The sequence below is a fragment of the Mesoplodon mirus genome (assembly GCF_964341445.2).
Source record: "Mesoplodon mirus genome assembly, chromosome: 2".
NCBI lineage: Eukaryota > Metazoa > Chordata > Mammalia > Artiodactyla > Ziphiidae > Mesoplodon > Mesoplodon mirus.
The window spans coordinates 127,611,795-127,629,138 of record NC_138977.1 but is presented as its reverse complement, the minus strand read 5'-3'; the positions used below and the strand labels follow the sequence as shown (position 1 = coordinate 127,629,138).

The following is a 17,344-nucleotide window of genomic DNA, read 5'->3' as shown; positions in this document are numbered from 1 at the left end:
ATGTTTTACATGTAAAATAAATTACATATCTATAGAATTCTCGAAAATTTAACGAGGTACATGTAAAAATTAAGCCACAATCCAAATGCAACAAAATAGCTTCTACAGAACCCATACAGGTGGACTTTGCTTTATACAAAGTACATATTCCTGAGGTTACATGAATGATATGCGTCAGCCTATCAAATGAGGTTAATAGTAATAGCTTTGTTAATGGGAGTCATTGTACCGTTTGACTATTCCTAAGAAGTGATTTGAGGTTAAACTGAGTGAGTATACAAGAGACAACACTTAAGGCAATCACCCGTTTCACAAAAGAAGCACAGCGCTCTGCCCGTTTGCAGCCATTATTTGATACAGCAGTGCCTGGCCTTTTTCCAGGCGCAGCTTTTAAGAAGACAGTTGGAGGTGTTTAGAAGTCAGGCCACCTGTGGCTGGAGAGCAGCTGTGTCACCCTTCCTCCCATCTGTCCCCCCCGCACACTCCGACCCCCCTTCACATGGCTCAGTCCCACTGGTACCCTGAGGCTCCCTCAAGCTCCCACGTCTCCCACTGACGCATCCCTCATTCCTCTTCTCTCCCCTGCTGCATCCCCACCTGCATCAGAAATCATTTCTCCCTTTTAATTTTCACATGCTCTATGCCTCTTCTTTTAATTGCATTTGCCCTTTTTCATGAGTCATTGATGTACTTTCTTCATTAGATTATAAGCTCCTTATGGATACAGGTCATGCCTTACTCAGTTGTCAGCTAGGTGCTGAGGTGTGGACCTGAGTGCATGTGATGGTCGGGAGCCCCACAGGCAGCTCGAGAATCAGTGCTCCCGTGAGCTGGCCTGGGGGTGTTTAGACATGAGTTGAACCCCACTGAAACGCTGAAGTCTGAACTGCTCAGAAAAACAACAAAAAATAATGTTGTTAGGCTTTATCTGTTTGCTTATTGCCTCACTTTTCTTCCTTAAAAATTCCTTTATGTACTTTGTATTTCACCTGGTTCCAGATTGGGAAGAAAGAAAAAGAGGAAAGGAGCGAGATTCTGCATCATCCCATTACCATATTCCTTAGCTTTCTAGTATGTTGATGTACTTATGTGTTACCACAGTTCTGGGTTGTCTTGAAAGGTCTCAGCTGCCAGTAAAGTCCTCAGAGGACACTGGGGTTGTCCGATATCCTAGCTGTCATCGGTCCTCACAGCCCTGGTCTCTCAGCAGCATCGCTTACAGTTCAGAGCCAGGTTGGAGCTAACTTCAGAGATTCATCTGAGGTACAGAAAGGTTGAGGGTGGCCTGAAGGGACAGGCTGGGGCCAGAATCTGTGCCTTTTCACTCTCTCACACTGCCTGTCAGTCTGGGGGAGCTCCTGCCAGGGTCTTCTTCCCCTCGTTTCCTGAGTGAGGGCAGTCTTTACAGAGGGCAAAGCTCTGTTTTAAAAGTCACTAGCTGCCAATCTGTTTGAGAGCAAGTGGTCTAGAAGGTAGGATTTCTAATAGAATTGGTACCCAGGAACATGAATTATGATCCTTTTCAAAGATTTAGTTGAGTTCAATTCAGCAAACATTTATTAAACATTTACATGTTCTGTGCCCATCGCTAAGGTAAGTGACCTGGATGAACAAGACACTGTCCTTGCCCTGGAAGAGTTCAGTCTAGTACTGAAGACCAGTTAGCCTTTACCTAACTTTCACCTTCTGAAGAATTACTGAGTATTACATCTGTGGCTAAAGACGTTTCTGATAAGCCTTTCTGGATTAAGTACATGTTCTTCTCTCTCTTTTTTTTTTTTTAACTGTTTCCTTTATACATTAAATATTTATTAAGAGCCTACTATGTCTGGGCGCTATTCTAGGTGCTAGGTATAAAGGAATAGACAAAGACCCCTGCGTCTGTGGAGGTATATTCAATCAACAATATGAAGTTACACAGTATGTTAGAATCCCAATGCTGTGGAAAAGAAGAGCCGGGTAAGGGATGTGGTGGGACGGGAGTGCTTGGAGGAGTTTGCCATGATAAATGCGGAGTAAGGGCAGGCTTCCTTGCCAAGGTACAACTGAAGAAAGGCTTCCAGGTGGCACGTGAGCCAAGAGGCTACCCGGAGGGAGCGGGAGAGCACTGCTAAGGCAGAGGCGTGCCTGGATCTTCCAAGCTTGTATTCTGTTCCGTTTTCCATTTCTTCCATTCTTTCTTCATTCTTTTCATTCTCAACCAAGTCAGAAGTTGAATTAATACATTAAACAGACATTATTTAAGCAAAGCCTGGTTATCTTTTGCAGCCTGAAAGTTGGAAATAGCTAAGTGGAAAGATGTCATAACGCATATTCGTTGACCATGTATTCGGTGTAACATAAAACAGGAAAAATAAGTCCTTGCTGTTGGAATTGACATTCAAATGGAGAATGCAGAAAAAATCCTAAAACTATGCCAGAAATGGCATGATCTAACAGTGATTTCAGCAGGGGAGGGAGAGAAAAAGTGGCGTGCTAGATAATCAGGGACTTTGGCCAGGGGGAACCTTTTCTTGAGGCTGGCAGACCTGGAGTATCTACTTTGTGCCAGGCCCTGTCCCTGGAGGTGTGAAGATCAGCAAGATGCGCTTGCTGCCTTGTGCTCACCGTCTGGTCCTGCCTGTGTCTCACCTCCTCCTGTTCATGCTGGCCCAGCCCTCCCGGCTACACCTCGGCCCCTCCAGCCTGCTTTCCCCCGCCGCGTCCTGTCTGTCCCAGTGAATTCTCTCCCCTTTCTTACTCTTTACCTCACTCACACAATCTCATGAATGGATTAAAGATAAGCAGTGTGACTGCACTCACATGAATAAAACACTGATCCTTCCTCAGCCTGCCCCAGACACTTTCTTAAATAGGAACTTGTTACCTTCAAATCCATCTCTCTTCGAGAGTGCCTTGGGGATGATCGGGAGACTTCTGTCCAGGGAGCCATCCTTGCTCCTCCTGGATAGCACCAAGTCATCTGTTCGCAGATAGGTATGCCTTGGAGAGAAGGCAGAGCCTTTCCAGAAGGGTCTTATAGTGCTGTGAAGTATGTGCCAGATGCAGGAATCAACCTTGAATTAACTGCAGACCTGGCATGTTGCTGGCTTCATTTGCGTTAACCCTGGCCTTGTCGCTGTTGCCCTTGGTATCTGTTTATCTAATAGGTTTACTAATTTTTATTGTTAGAATACACTGCAGGAGAAAATGGTGAAGGTTAACTGACCACTCTGGGTAGACAGCACAATTCTTCAGTTTCTAATTGAGGGGTATTTCTGAAAAGTTAAATGAAAATCAGAATTTGAAATATATTTCCCGTTTAGTAAGTAATAAAAATCACACATTACTGAATCAAAAAGTTTTTGATAAAGTAAAATAATTTACTTTGTTTAGGAGAGTAACAAAATCCTATTAGATAATTGAAGATCATCAGTTGTAAAACAGTTCAGGTTTTAAACTTGAACATGTAATGAAATGTCTTCTAAAAGGTGTATGCAGTGTTTACAGGTCGTATGCATCGAGCAGACACTTGTTGAGACTGGGATGGGTGATGGGAGTTACAGAGATGCCGAAAGCAGGCCTTACTTAGCCTGGGAGGGCCTGTTGCCAGGCCCAGCATACCAGGATGGCCCCGGGGTGGCTGCCCCTGGCTACGTCTTCTGACGACCGCTCACGAAGACACTCCTTGATCACGCGTGACAGCCACACTGCATCTAGTCCTTGCTGCCCAGGCAGGTGGGCACGTCCCGCTGGGACTTGAGAGCTCCACCAGCGAAGGATGGGCGTGAGCGCCTTCCCCTCTGCCAGGGCCGTGGATGTGCACGGAGTACGGGGTCACTCCTGCTCTCAGGAGTCCTGCCCTCCTCTCATTTCAACGTCTGTTTCCTGTTTTGAATTTGAATTAGTATCAGTGTTATTACTTGGTTTTAGTCTCAACTTCCTTCTGGTTCTCATCGAAGCAGATAATTGTTATAAAGACATTAGGTTGGTAACTCTGCCTATAAAACTTCCTCTGTCCCATTTCTTCTTTGACTCCCTCCTGCCTAAGTGTGTGAAGGAGAAGAAGGTCCTCCTCACTTTCTCTCGAGAACCTCACACTAGCCACCCGTTATCTCTGTACTTGCAGAATCTAAAAACTTGCCTTATTTGAGGCTGTTTCTTTATGTGTTTGCCTTGTAAGAGTTTTGTTGTGTTTTTTAAAAAGACTTTTTATTCCATTTCCAATATAAGTGCCTTTTTTTTTTTTTTTAATGGTACGTGGACCTCTCACTGTTGTGGCCTTTCCCGTTGCGGAGCACAGGCTCCGGACGCGCAGGCTCGGCGGCCATGGCTCACAGGCCCAGCCGCTCCGCGGCATGTGGGATCTTCCTGGACCGGGGCACGAACCCGTATCCCCTGCATCGGCAGGCGGACTCTCAACCACTGCGCCACCAGGGAAGCCCCAATATAAGTGCTTTTTAAGAAAAACTTCCTTTGTATGCTATGAACACGTTGGCTTTTTGTATTCAGCTTGTCTAGAACAATAAAAACAAAAAACCAAAACCTCACCAGTTAAAAAATCCTGGGTTTGTAGTCCATAGTTAATAACGCTTGAATTTTTTCCCCTTTATTTTGGAAGTTTGTGAACTTTGTCTGTATTTGGTTTGCTCTAAACAGTTTCCTGTATTGAACACTGATGTACAAGGAATGAATAGAAGTCAAGAAAAACAGACCTGGTGGGAAAAAGCCTTGTACTCTCCTCTTTTTCCTGCCTCAGAATGTGAAGGTAAGAAGACCTGCATTAGGTTGTTCATTCATCCACTCAGATTTCTAATTCATTAAGAGCAGTAAGTTCTTCTGCTGTAAAAATCAGTCCAGAAACATTCTGTGTGGCCAGCGTTTGTCAGGCACTGGGGACGCAGAGATGCATGAGGACTGGACCCTGCTCTAACCCCTATCAGCCTGGAGGGGCGGGGCGTGGAAACGCACTGGAGCAGCACTGGACTTGACGGGCTCCGTGCCTGCTCCCCGTGAGAGGTGGAGCGGGGAGTCCCCAGCTCTGGGGGACCTGCAGGAGGGGCCCCGGTGGGAGGACTGGGGAGAGGTAGTCCCCGTGACAGGAGCGGCCTGAGCAAAGGCCGAGGGTCTGTGGCAAGTCGGGCTGGGGGACAGGGACCCACTGGGCCCAGCTGGGTCCTAGCAGAAGCTGGAGAGAGGCGGGGGGCGGGGTGGGGGGCGCTGAGTTCGGTGCAGTTGGACAGGCAGGAGGAGAGGGCCACTTAAGGGAGTTCACATTGGAGGGTATCAGGTCAGGTGTGGTTTTTAAAACAGTTCTAGCAGCAGAATGGAGGGGGGGAAGGGATTGAAAACCTGCAGAGCCCCTGCTGGGGTTCTTAGGCTCTTGCAGTGATCTGGGTGTGACAGGATAAAGGCCTGGACTGAGGCCCTGGTGGGGGGGGGCGGGCATAGAGAAGAGCATCGAGAGGTTTTGTGGAGGATGCTGGCGTTGGCTGGGTGACTTTCTGTGAGTGGTGAACAGTGGGAGGGAGTTAGGGGACACCGGGTAGAGAGGGACATCGGAGCAGTAGCGGATTTGGTGAAGATGATTTTAGTCTGTGAGCCGCCCAGGTGGACATACTCAGAAGCTATAAAAAGATCCTGATCTGAAATGTCGGGAGAAGTGAGAACTAAGGAGGCGGCCCGAGTGGTCAGCTCAAGACTCTGAGCTTGTGCAAACCTCCGTGGTCCCCTGGGCTGTCAGCTGCAGCACTTCGTCAAGGGTCTCTCCGGTCAGAGCCTTGGGGGCAGGTCAGTCTCCTGTTAGTATTTGCATGTTCGAGTGTGTGTCGTCTCCCCAGCTCATTTGTAGTTAACCTGGAGCAGTGATGTCCCTCACTGCCCGTGGGGCCTTGCACACGCTGGGGGCTCCAGACGCCTGCACTGGCCTGCCCTCGCAGCCTGGCCTCAGCCGACTGGGGGGAAGGCTGGGATTGTTTGCTTCTCTCTGTTCTGTGGGCCCAAGAAACGGCTTCCCCAACCCTGCCTTCCTCCTTCCCAAAGAGTCATAAGGGGAGCATAGAGCAGAGTCTTTATTTTCAGCATCTTTTTCATTTAACAGCATTTATTAAAGGCCTGTTCCCTCCACCATTAGCTAGTATTTGGGTGGTTCTTCGTGATTTACGAGGTGCTTTCAGTCTTTTATACAACCCCCGTGAAAGCCTGGTTTTCAGATGAGGAAGCTAAGTCTCAGGTTGAATGCCCAGAATCAGGCACTAGCCATGCAGCTCAGGCTTGAGTCCAGGCTGTTTCCTTGTGGTCCAGAAGCTTGCTGTCCACAGCAGCTGTCTGCACTTGGTGCCCGGGAGACACCAGGGTGATAGGAGTGCAAACCGGACCTTGACCTCAGTCCAGTCCAATGCACTGGCTGAGTGAGTCCCAACTGCAGTTAATGGGAGTGCAGGTGGGGAGGGCCGGGGACCCTGGAGCAGTGCACCAAGAGGACACCCACACGCAGGAAGGACCCAGAGGGAAGGAGGGACGTGGTGGCAGAGCAGGCAGGGCCAGGGTGGGGGATGGCTTGGGGTGACTTCCAAGCACACTGAGTTGGTGCTCCATCTCTGTGTCGCGGGCTGTCTCTGCAGCCTCCGTCCGGTTTTCTGTTGTTAGTGGGGAATGCGCTTCAGCTGTCAGCTGATAACCAGGTCCGTGGTTATCTGTACAGTGCCCTGTAGGTGCTGTACGTGGTTGTTAGTCCATTCAGCTTTTTATAAATTGTGGAGTGGCGTGCAGGGAAACTCTCAGTGGATAAGTGTGGTGACCAGCCTTTTGAATGACCTTGAACTCACGACCTTGCCTCGGAGTGCCGTTATGAAGTGTGGTGCTTTCAGCCTGTGGGGTGGGGGCACAGACTCAGCAGAAGCTTAGCCGGGAGGCAGGTGGCCTTCTCACCCACTCAGCAGCCGTGACTGCCGACGCTTGTCCCCGCTCCTGAAGCTTCTGACGTTGCTGATGATTACTGAGAAGCCTGTGCAGCTCTGAGTCTGACCTGGGAGCTCCAGCCTCCCTGGGAAGGAGGGCAAGGAGGATTGTCCCTTTCTCCTGTGAGTCAGGAGATGGAGGCCCCAAAGGAGGAGGAGGCAGTGTGGCCCTGGAGCCGGGGCAGCGAGGGCCCCGTCGGCACGAAGACCCAGCCCCCGCCCTGCTGTGTGCCCACACACACACCCACCCTGCACATATTTCGTGCGTGCTTGCCTCATGCCAGGCACTGTTCTAGGGGCTGGGGACGCAGAGACGTTGTCCCTGCCCTCCTGATCAGCTCACCTCGGAGCAGGACCTGAGGGAGTCAGGACACCAGTGCCTGACGGCTGGGGCGCGGTCCGGGCAGGAGCAGGACTGCACATGCTGTGGCCCCTGTGAGCCCGGCATGTGGGCCGGGGGGAGGGGCAGGTCAGGCGGGCGGCAGGGAGTCCGACCACAAGGGCCTCGCAAGCTGTGTGCCACAGTCTGTCCCACGCGTCCATCTCCAGAGCCCATACACCGGATTCAGAACATTTGGAAAGCTCACTTACAAAAGTGTTTGTGTTATTTGAGTCTCAAAGAGAGAGGCCTGCAGCGGAACAGTATAGGTAATAGTGAGGGGGATCCGCTCCATCTGTGGGCATATCCGAGCCAAGGAAATGGTTACCTTCCCCACCTCGTACGAATGGTGACCGAACGCGGTGGGGCGCGGGGATAATGAGAGCTTGGTAGGCGAGCTGAGAAAAAGGTGACGGCCCAGAATGGGTGAGGGTGAGGGTGAGGGGTTCCCTGCCTCATGGGAGAGCAGGTCGTCCTCCCCAGCTGTCCTGCGGCGGGCCGACCCCAAGCCCAGGGCTTTCGTTAGTAGCAGCTGTGGAAGGTGTTAGTGAGTGTGCCAGCCCGAACTTGAGGCTGCACACAGGTGATCTCTGAATTTGCACAGAAATCTGTGAGGGCAAATGGTGATCCTGTTTTAGAGATGAGAGAACTGGGACTCCAAGAGGTTCGATAATTTGCTCCAAGTTACATCACAAGTAGCATCATCAGGAATCAACTGACGTCTGTCTAATCCCAGAGCCTGGGTTTTTTCGTGAACCTACACTAGTGAGTTTGAGGGCCGGAGGCTGTCAGAACTAAAGGTCACGGAGAGTACAGCCTTTTGTGGGAGGCCAAGCAGGGCCCAGGCTTGCCCGCCCCCGGTGGTGGCAGGAGGGCCCATGGTCGTGGAGCTGGCCCTGCCGCTGCTGTACACGTGGGGTGGCGCGCAGCTCGTCCAGCACCTCGCGGTGACTGCTGCGGGCGGCCGGGGTGGAATCCTGACACCCTTTCTGTAGAGTTAAGGTGACTGGGGGGCCGGTACAGGTTAAGGCCGGTGGGCATCAGCCCTGGCTGTGCTTCAGACTCACGTGGGAGCTTCTCAGAAAGTGCTCATACCCAGACTAAGTCAGTCAGAATCTCAGGTGCGGGCCTGGTCTTCCAGACTTTTCTTAAAGCTCCCCAGGTGATCTGAATGCAAAAGCAGGGTTGAGAAGCATTAGACGAAATGATTTATCTGACTCCTTCCAGTTCCAGCTTCCAGTCCTGTCCCCTTCCGAGAGCCGCTTACCCGGTCAGAACGCTAGCCCCCTTCCTCCTCCCTGTTCTGCAGGTGGCTTAGTTTGCTGCTGAGCTGAGGAAGAACAGAGGATGTTGCCCCGCTTTGTTTTCTCCGTTGCGCCCCCTCTTGTCTGAAATTCCTTTGCTCACTTGTTCTGTGAACATACGCGTGGTGCATCATCTGTCCCCCTCCACACCGCGTACGCGCTTGAGAGCTCGGACCTTGCTGGTCTTTTTATCCTGTTTTCCCAGGGCCTGTCACTTAGAGGTGTGAGTACGTATTTGTTGAATGAATGTCTCATGGTGGGATAACAAGAATGCATGGTTATGCTGGCCTGTGTTTTTGTTTTTCTTTTTAACTCCATGAACAATTTGTTAGAAGAATTTTTAAATTGGCCAAACATTTTCCTCGTACACACCTATCTGGCTGACGCTGAACATGTCTGCTTTTAGTGACTCCTTAAAATCTCCAAAGGGCTGTAGACCTAATTGATCTGACTTTTCATTGAAAAATGAAACAAGAATGTATGTTTCGTAACTGTGTCTTAATGAAATTTCCCCCCCTTTCCCTCTTTTCCCTTCTCCATTCAAAATGATTAAGAATGTTATACAAATGCCAAGGGAGAGAATGGTATAGAAGAATATCCAGATGTTAAAGAAATGCCCAGTAATGAAGAGCGTCTGTTAGATTTTAATAGGGTAAGTGGACTGTCCTCCTCCTTATTATTAACTTACAAATGGCCACCACAACCCCCAAAGTCTGGGAGTCCTGTGACTGCCTTTCCCTGTCACCAAGCTCTGTGGGTGTGGCCTTTCTCATCCGTGGCCCTTTGGTCTGCATCGCCTCCCACTTACTGCCAAGGCTTCCCTCTCTCCCTGCAGTCTGTCCATCACACTGCCGCCAGAGGGAGTTTCTCCGTGCGAATCTGACCCTGTCACTCCCCTTAAACTCCTTGGGTGGGCACCCTTTTCCCCATCAAAGTGTTTACCCCAAGGGAGCCCTTCTGGTGCTCATTCCTGCCCCTCAGCTGACTGCACTTTCTGCTCGCCCGCCTCCCAACCCGCCTGTGGGCCCCCTGGGGCAGGGACAGGGCCTGTGCCTGGTCCAGTCTAGGCCCAGGCCTCGCCTGGGTAGGCAGGCAGGTGAATGAGTCGAAGGGAGCTTCTTTGGCTTCTCAGTGTGATTGTCATTGTCAGTTGAAGTCTCGTGAGAAATTGCTCCCAAAGCGCCCTGTGGTCTTGATGTCCGTGGACCTGTCAGACCGAACACATCAAGGCAGCTGTCTGGGGGCATCCCCCAGCGTCTCTCCATCTCCGTGGATGTTCCACCCCCCAGCGTCAGTCCCCAGACCCAGAGCTCGTTCTTCGTTCCTCTTTCTCTCACCTACACACGCAGTCTGTGTGCCCGTCCTGACCACCCACCTCTCAGCCGGCTCCATCGTTCACGCTTCCTCCGCATCACCACCCCCTGTGGACCGCTGCCGTGGGCTTCGCCTTGGCCTTCCTGCTTCCACCTTTCCCTCCCCAGTCTTCTCCCCACACCGTGAGGCAGGACAGCCTCGCGAGGGTTACTTCGTTTAGTCTCACAGCCGCCCCGGGAGGTAGGTGCTATTACTTTGCGGAAGAGAAAACTAAAGGCCCGTAAAGATTCAGAACGTGTATCCACATGGCCACAGCCCAAGTGCAGACCTGAGCCATGACCCTCAGCCCTGAGTCCGACTCCCAGTGCCGGCCGCCGTGGCCTTCCGCCCGCGCGCGCTCCCTGCCAGGCCGTGTGTGTTTGCCCTCTCGCCTGCCTCTCTGGTCCTGCGGGCTCTGCTCCCCGCTCAGGAGTGTGGTGGTCTTTCTGTCCTCCTTCCTCGGGGGCTCTCAACCAGGGACAGTACTGCCATCTGGAAATGGGGGTGGGCAGGTGCTTGGGGGATTTTGCTAGTCACTGTGACTGGGTGACTAGGGAGGTGTTGCTCGTCACTTTGGGGAGGGGGAAGAATTACTAGTCACTGTTGCGGGGAGGATGATGTTGCTCATTGCTGTGCAGGGAAGCATCACCAGGCATTACGGGGTTGCAGGGAGGCATCACCAGGTATTATGACTGGGGAGGGACTACCACTTGCACTTGGTGTCCTGAGGGCCAGAGATGCTAACCATCTTGTGGGCGGGGGAGAGTCCCACACAACCAAAAGTATCCCCAAAAGGTACCATATACCTATGGACCCCCAATTCAGAAGCACAGCCCCGAAGTCCCAAGCCACCTCTGGCTGTTTCTGTGGCACACCTTGCTTCTCGGCCTGTGGGCGAGGATGCCCTGCCACTCCTATCTGGAGAGCCCCGTCAGCCACATCCCCCAGCTGGTCAGCGCAGCAGGAAGCTGGGAAGCTGTGCTGGTCGGTCTGCTTGCTGTCCTCTCCCCTGGAATGTGAGCCCCAGCAGGGCAAGGCCGTGCCGCCCTCCCGGTGGAGTCCCCGCTCAAAGACTCGTTTCCATCCAGCCCTGACATCGGCAGCGTTTTGTCCAAGGGGTTGAACGAGGAGAATTAGGGTTTGGGATCGTGTATAGATCGGGGAGGAAAGCTTGTTTGTTTTGCTTTCAAACAGGAATACTCTTCAGATGTTTGTAACTCTCCACTGGAAAACATCAACAATTTGTTTCTTAGTCTCTGCACATATAGAGTGTCTCACATAGCCCTTTTGGGAAAATACCTGGCTTTTGACCTGTTGACAATTGTTCCTTTCATCTTAGGTGTCTTCTGTTTATGAAGCAAGGTGCACAGGAGAGAGAAATTCTGGAGCAAAATCAAACGGCTTCCGCAGAAAGATGTACTCCAGTGCCAGCTCCGCCTCGGAGGACACGGGCTCGGAAGGTGGAGGCGCATGGGTGGAGCCCAGCGAGGAGGCACTCTTTTCTCGAACTCATCTCTAAACCTGCAGAGTAGTACAAATTATTTTTTAAAATTGATATGTGAGCGAAAAGTACCCTTTTGTGAGGCCTGTTCATCTAAAACAACAACTTAGGTTTCTAAGGTTTCTTCTTCAATTAACTGGTTCAGATCAGTAATTATCTTTCTCTTCTTGCTTATTTTAGAGTTGAGGACAGCTATCCTGTTGAAGATTTTTTTTTTCAAGCTGTTAAATTCTTGGCTATTTGAAATAGACTAGATGTGTTGTCATACCAAGAATGGGTGTGCATGTGCTTGTCTTAGAAGCATCACTGCCTTTTGCATCTTCACTGCAGTTACCTTCCTTCCAGCTGCAGTCACATCACTATCACCTTATTAGCATCGCAGTGTCAGCAACCACTTCCGCTATTCGGAGACTTTAGCTTTGGAACATTTAGGCTTTGTCCTCTAAGAACTGGGATATGAATACTTACCCTGCAGTGGATCAGTGCCTTTCTGAAGGCAAGAGGGCAGCATGGGTGACTCATCCCCGGTCTTCATTCAGTAAAATCTCATGTACATTTAAAGTAGGAAACACAAGGGTGTGCTTTTAGAGACTTACAAAATACTGTGTTTTCTCTCTTAGGATTTTCCCCCTAGAGTATCATGGACAATACCATGGTTTGTGACTTTCTTGTCACCTGAGGCAGCCAAGGCTTTGAGGTACAGGGTAGCGTTTGAGGCCAAGCGGGGTGAGAACGCACCCCCAACCTGCTCTTAACGCTGCAGTTACATTTCCCCCAGGCACCGCTCAGGGTTATTTGCGGTGAGTCTGACAATACTCGATGAGGACCTTAGTTGCAGATGAGATTTTTCTGGTGACCGATATTGAATCGAAGCCCCCAGAACTTAAGACTGTAAACGTTTGGCACGCAATAAAGGCCACCAGCACCCCAAAGAGACCTTGGCTGCTACACCTGGCTGCTCTTGTGGCTGTGACTTAGTATAGCTTAGATCTCATTTTGTGTTTGAGAGAATGTTCTGGGCAAGTTCTGTGTGTGGCGGGTCGGAGGGTAGAGTACTGATTTCTCCCATACCTGTGTGATTGCTTCATGGGACCCGCTTTCCCATGTCACTCGGGAACCCAGGGGTCAGTTCCACTCATCCAGTCCCGTCCGTTCGTGACGGTCGCTTCCTTGAGCTTTCACGCTGCCATGCAACAGGTTGAAGTTAGAAGGAGCAACATTTGCAAAACCTAAACGTTTAAAATTGTTTTTCTTTTTTAACCAACTCATTGTTTTTTAAAAAACAAAAAACAATGCGTGACATCAATTTAGCATGTCTAACATCAGGAAGTCTAATATGGGTGAGACAGCTTCACCACTATTTTGGCGGGCAGTAAACGCATAATTTACTAGCTGGGAGCTGAACTGGCTGAGAAATACATCAGTTGCTTCGAGCATTGGGTTTTGTTGCCTTTTTCTTAATTGATGACACAGACAACTCCATCCAGGGCTGTGGAGTCATCCCCGGCGCTGTCTGTCCTCACTGTGGGAAACCTGATGGGCCGTTGGGTTTGGTCTCACCACATGTCAGGGTTTGTTTTTATACAGCACATCTTTGACACTTTAAAGTGGGTTTGTGTGTGTGTGCGTGTGTGCGCGTGTAAGGTTTTATGTTGCTGTTATTTATTTACAGACTTTATAAGGTTATATGTATTTTTCTTTCTTCCAGAGCTTCCTAAAAATTGATTAGCATCTGCACTGAAATATAATTTAACAGCAAAGGCAAAAAAGAATTGGAAGTTGTAAATTCCTAAAATCACTACAGTGACGATCATCCTAGAAATCGTTGCTTATGTAGCCGAGACCAAATAAATATATTTCAGACACAACCTTTAGCTCAGTTGATTTTGGACAGCTGCTTTTTATCACGAAAGGGCTCCAGGTGGTCGAGGTGCAGACTTCCTTACACGCTAGTGGGAAGACATTGCACCTTCCATGGGGGAATGGGAATGGATTATAAGCGGGCAAGGGGATTAACAGATTATGTATTTATTTGTTTTCATAGCTAAGTGGCTGAAGCCCAGAGTCTTTCAGCGACAGAGCTGAAAGTATGGTTTTCAGTTTTGTAAATGGATCACAAAGAAAAAGCATTTTTTAAAAAGTTGGCAAAACGCTGAAACGCACTGTGGTATGAAGCGCATTGCATATCCATAGCACTGAAGTATCAGTTTTCCATTCCTGGGCTATTTTTTTCCCCGTGGTTGTATTGTTCTGATTTCACGTACACCAGAGTAACTGGTTTTTTTGTTTTCTTGTGGAGTTAACACCAAATAAAAAATTTAAAAAACAGTTGGTTGTCTTTATTTATCATAGCAAAGATTCTTTTATAAAGAACCCCAGCCTCCTCTTAATTATGTGTGCCCAGGTCACATCATTCCAGAAGAAGGTTAGCTCTTCCTATAGGCGTTGCAGAAAGTGCTGGCGTCTGCTTTGCTGGAGAAGAAAATGGGTGGGGCCTGCTGAGAAAAGAGTCCACACCCCCCCATCCCCACCCCTAGGAACTACTGCCTGAACCTTGCAAAGAACACACCATTTTTGTCTTGTGGTAGACAAAGCTTAATCTTTCTGTTCTGAAAAAAAAAAAATTCCATGTATGTATATTAACATGATCACTGTACACTGTAAGAAAGAAATCAATGTATTATTAAAGAAGTATAAAGGAAAATTCATCTGTACCTCCATCACCCTGAGAGGGTAGCTTCTAACATTTGTGCAAAACACCATTCTAGACAGCTGAATGTATATATGGATATATATAGAGAGAGAGAAATTTACATTAAAGGGTTGTACTGTACCTGCTCTTCTGTAACTTCAGAAATAGATTTTTTTCTCAGACATCTTTTCATGTCAGTAATGATAGATCTGCGTCATTTTTATAGCTGTATGATTCTATTATATGAATTTAACAGGTTGCTTGTGGATCGACTTCTTTTTTTGGCTGCTCTGGGTCTTCGTTGCTGCGCAGGGGCTTTTCTCTAGTTGTGGCGAGCGGGGGCTACTCTTTGTTGCGGTGTGCGGGCTTTTTGTTGCGGTGGCTTCTCTTGTGGAGTGTGGGCTCTAGGCATGTGGGCTTCAGGAGTTGAGGCACGTGGGCCCTAGAGCGCATGGGCTTCAGTAGTTGCAGCATGTGGGCTCAGTAGTTGTGGCACACGGGCTTAGGTGCTCTACGGCATGTGGAATCTTCCCTGACCGGGGATCGAACCCATGTCCCCTGCACTGGCAGGTGGATTCTTAACCACTGTGCCACCAGGGAAGTCCGTGGATCAACATTTAGAATGTTCCTTTCGTGTTTGTTCATTAGTCTAAATAGCATTTCTGTGGATGTCCTTAAACATGGATCTCCTTGGACGATGGCTACGGAAGGGCAGTTCCAGCCCGTGGGATGCCTGCTGGGGGTGCCGTGGTGTTGCCTATGTCACACTGACACAAGGTCCTTTAGACCTGTGCATGAGCTTAAACATTTTTTTTTTTTTTACTTTTAAAAATAGTTTATTTCAAAATAATTACGGATTCACAGGAAATTTCAAAGATAGTACAGAGAGGGCTCATGAACCCTTCACTGTTCTCCCCATGTCTACATCTTCCATAACTATTGTACAATATCAAACTCAGGAAATATGTGTTGATAAAATATGTATGTATAATTCTGTGCCATTTTATCACATGTATAAATTCATGTACAGTCGCCCACCCTTACCGTGGTCTTACTTTCCAGGGTTTCAGTTACCCACGGTCAACCTCAGAAAGCTTAGACATCCTTTTTTAAGCCGTCCTTAAGCTGAGCACTTGCCTTTCGTCAGCACGGAGGAGAGGTGGGTTTCTACAGGAGGATTCGAATTGTGTTCTATCCATCTTTTTTTTCTGGTTTCTGGGATGTAGAGGCACGTTTTTAAATGCCTTCTCCATCTTAAGAGTAAAAAAGTACTCTCCCGCGTTAGGTAGAGCAAATCTCTGGAGCATGCATCTTGCAGACAAGGACCAAAGCTGAAGGAGTCAGCTTCACTTTTCCCAGCTAGCTGAGCGGCTGCCTCAACACCGTTGTCTGTGAAATCCTTCCCCAACCCGACTGGAGGTGACACCTGTAAAGGGAACCCCAGGGCTGAGCACTTAAAGCAGCGCCTCGTGCCCAGCAAGCCGCTCATGGCTGAGCAGCGGGTGGGCGTCATCCCGGGATGCGTCTGCATCCTCAATGGCTGAACTGGCCGAACTACGTCTTCCTTGGTCTGGCAGCCGGCCGCCTTGCCGGAGGCACTGAGGCAGGACCGGAGGCTAGCAGGGCGGCCCCATGTGCGGGCGCGACAGGAGACGTCCCAGGAGTGTGCCCTCCGCTGCCGCGTCCAGGACCTCTCCCGTCCGTCAGCTCCTTGCACGGGTGTGCGCCTCGTGGCCACGCCGACCATTGGCCCCACCTGTCGTCGTGGTGCTTTGAAGACCTGCGAGCGTAACTGCTTCACAAGTGCCCTCACCCGCAGAAGCAGGGTCGGGTGTCAAGCTGGACTGAAACGGGGCTGCCCTGTGCACAGCGGCTGGAGGCGGGGCCCTGGCCTGTTACTGTCCCCAGGAACCGTGGGGTCACAGCCGAGTGAACAGCGAAGGGAGGGGCGTGAAGGCCCCTGCTTCGATGTCCCTGAGGTTCCGGCCTTGCCCCTTCTGCCACTGCAGATGCCGTCCCAGCGGCCCTGGGCCCGTGGGTGAAGTGACTGGGACCAGGCCTGGGACGCTGGCGGCTGCACAGCGGTCGAGCAGCAGGAGGGCCCCGCCCCCGTTTCTCTCGGGAGCAGCTGGTGGACGGCCTCCCAGGCTGGGCTGTTGCCAGCACGGAGACCAGCACCCGAGCCTCTGCTTCAGAGCCCGCCGCTGGCCTTTCGTCGCTGGCGGGTAGTTGACAGCATTTTTCAGGGACAGTTCCCTCAGTGAACTGACAGCAGCTCCTGACACGCGGGCGGCGTCGGCGTCACCAGTACCAGCCGAGCACGTGCGGGGCGTTCTCGCAGGCAGTGTTCCGTGTTCATTCTCAACGCCGTGGGGTAGGTACAACTGGCCCACTTTACGGGTGAGAAGGCACACACGGGGGGAAGGTAACCACCCGCCTAGGTCTCACGTCTCGTGAACGGTGGAGCCCATCCCAAAGCCTCCACCTGGCCAAAATGCCACTATGGAAAGTGTGCTGGGGGGAGAGGAGGGGAGGTGTTGAGCAGCTGCCTCTGCCCCGCAGTCTCGTTCTAGTCCTCATGAGTTACATAATCATAAGGGCGTCATCTCCAGGAGTCCAGACTGAGTCAGGGTGCCGGGGTGTGAGTCCTGGCTCTGCCACCCGCTGGCCGTGCGCTCCTGGGCGAGTGTCCACGCCCCGGTGTCCTCGGCTGTCAGTGGAGATCACGATAGGACCTCTCATCAGGGTTGGCTGTAAAGATGAAACAGCGCAGCCGCAAGCCGCCGTGCCCAGCCCTGTGACTCAGGAAGATCACAGCTTCTGCAGGCTGCCCCTCGCTTCCTCCCCTCCCCTCCCTCCAGCCAGTGGCAGCAAAGCCCTGGGCTCAGGGTTAGGCCCTGCAGAAGCCTGTGCCCCTGGATGCTCACCACGGTCACGAGGCCATCAGGTGGCCTGCTCAGTCCTACCCGGTCACCCTCACGAGATCACACTGTCCCTCCTGGCGGGGGCCGGGGCCACAGCAGAACCAAGTGTGCCCATCGGAGTGGAGCCAGGGTGGCAGGAGGGCCCTGACCCTGCGGCAAAGCGGCAGCTGGGACCCGGCCAACACTTGTCTCCCTGGGGGACAGGCACGTGGCCGGCTGCAGCTCACACTGGGCTGGCCACTTCATGTCAAAG

General features: G+C 50.9%; 1 protein-coding gene across 2 annotated transcripts in view; it reads left to right on the top strand.

The window, feature by feature from the left end:
* Nucleotides 1–14,295, top strand: part of KIAA0232 — a 93,109-nt gene extending 78,814 nt beyond the window's left edge. Inside the window, exons 7-9 of one of the 2 annotated variants that reach the window (XM_082611741.1) lie at nt 4,639–4,747; nt 9,176–9,273; nt 11,314–14,295. In XM_082611741.1, coding sequence (XP_082467867.1) covers nt 4,639–4,747; nt 9,176–9,273; nt 11,314–11,493 — 387 coding nt within the window. In that variant the 3' untranslated portion in view covers nt 11,494–14,295. The remainder of the gene's footprint in view (nt 1–4,638; nt 4,748–9,175; nt 9,274–11,313) is intronic. The other variant, XM_082611742.1, reaches the window with a different exon arrangement.
* Nucleotides 14,296–17,344: the final 3,049 nt, after the last annotated feature.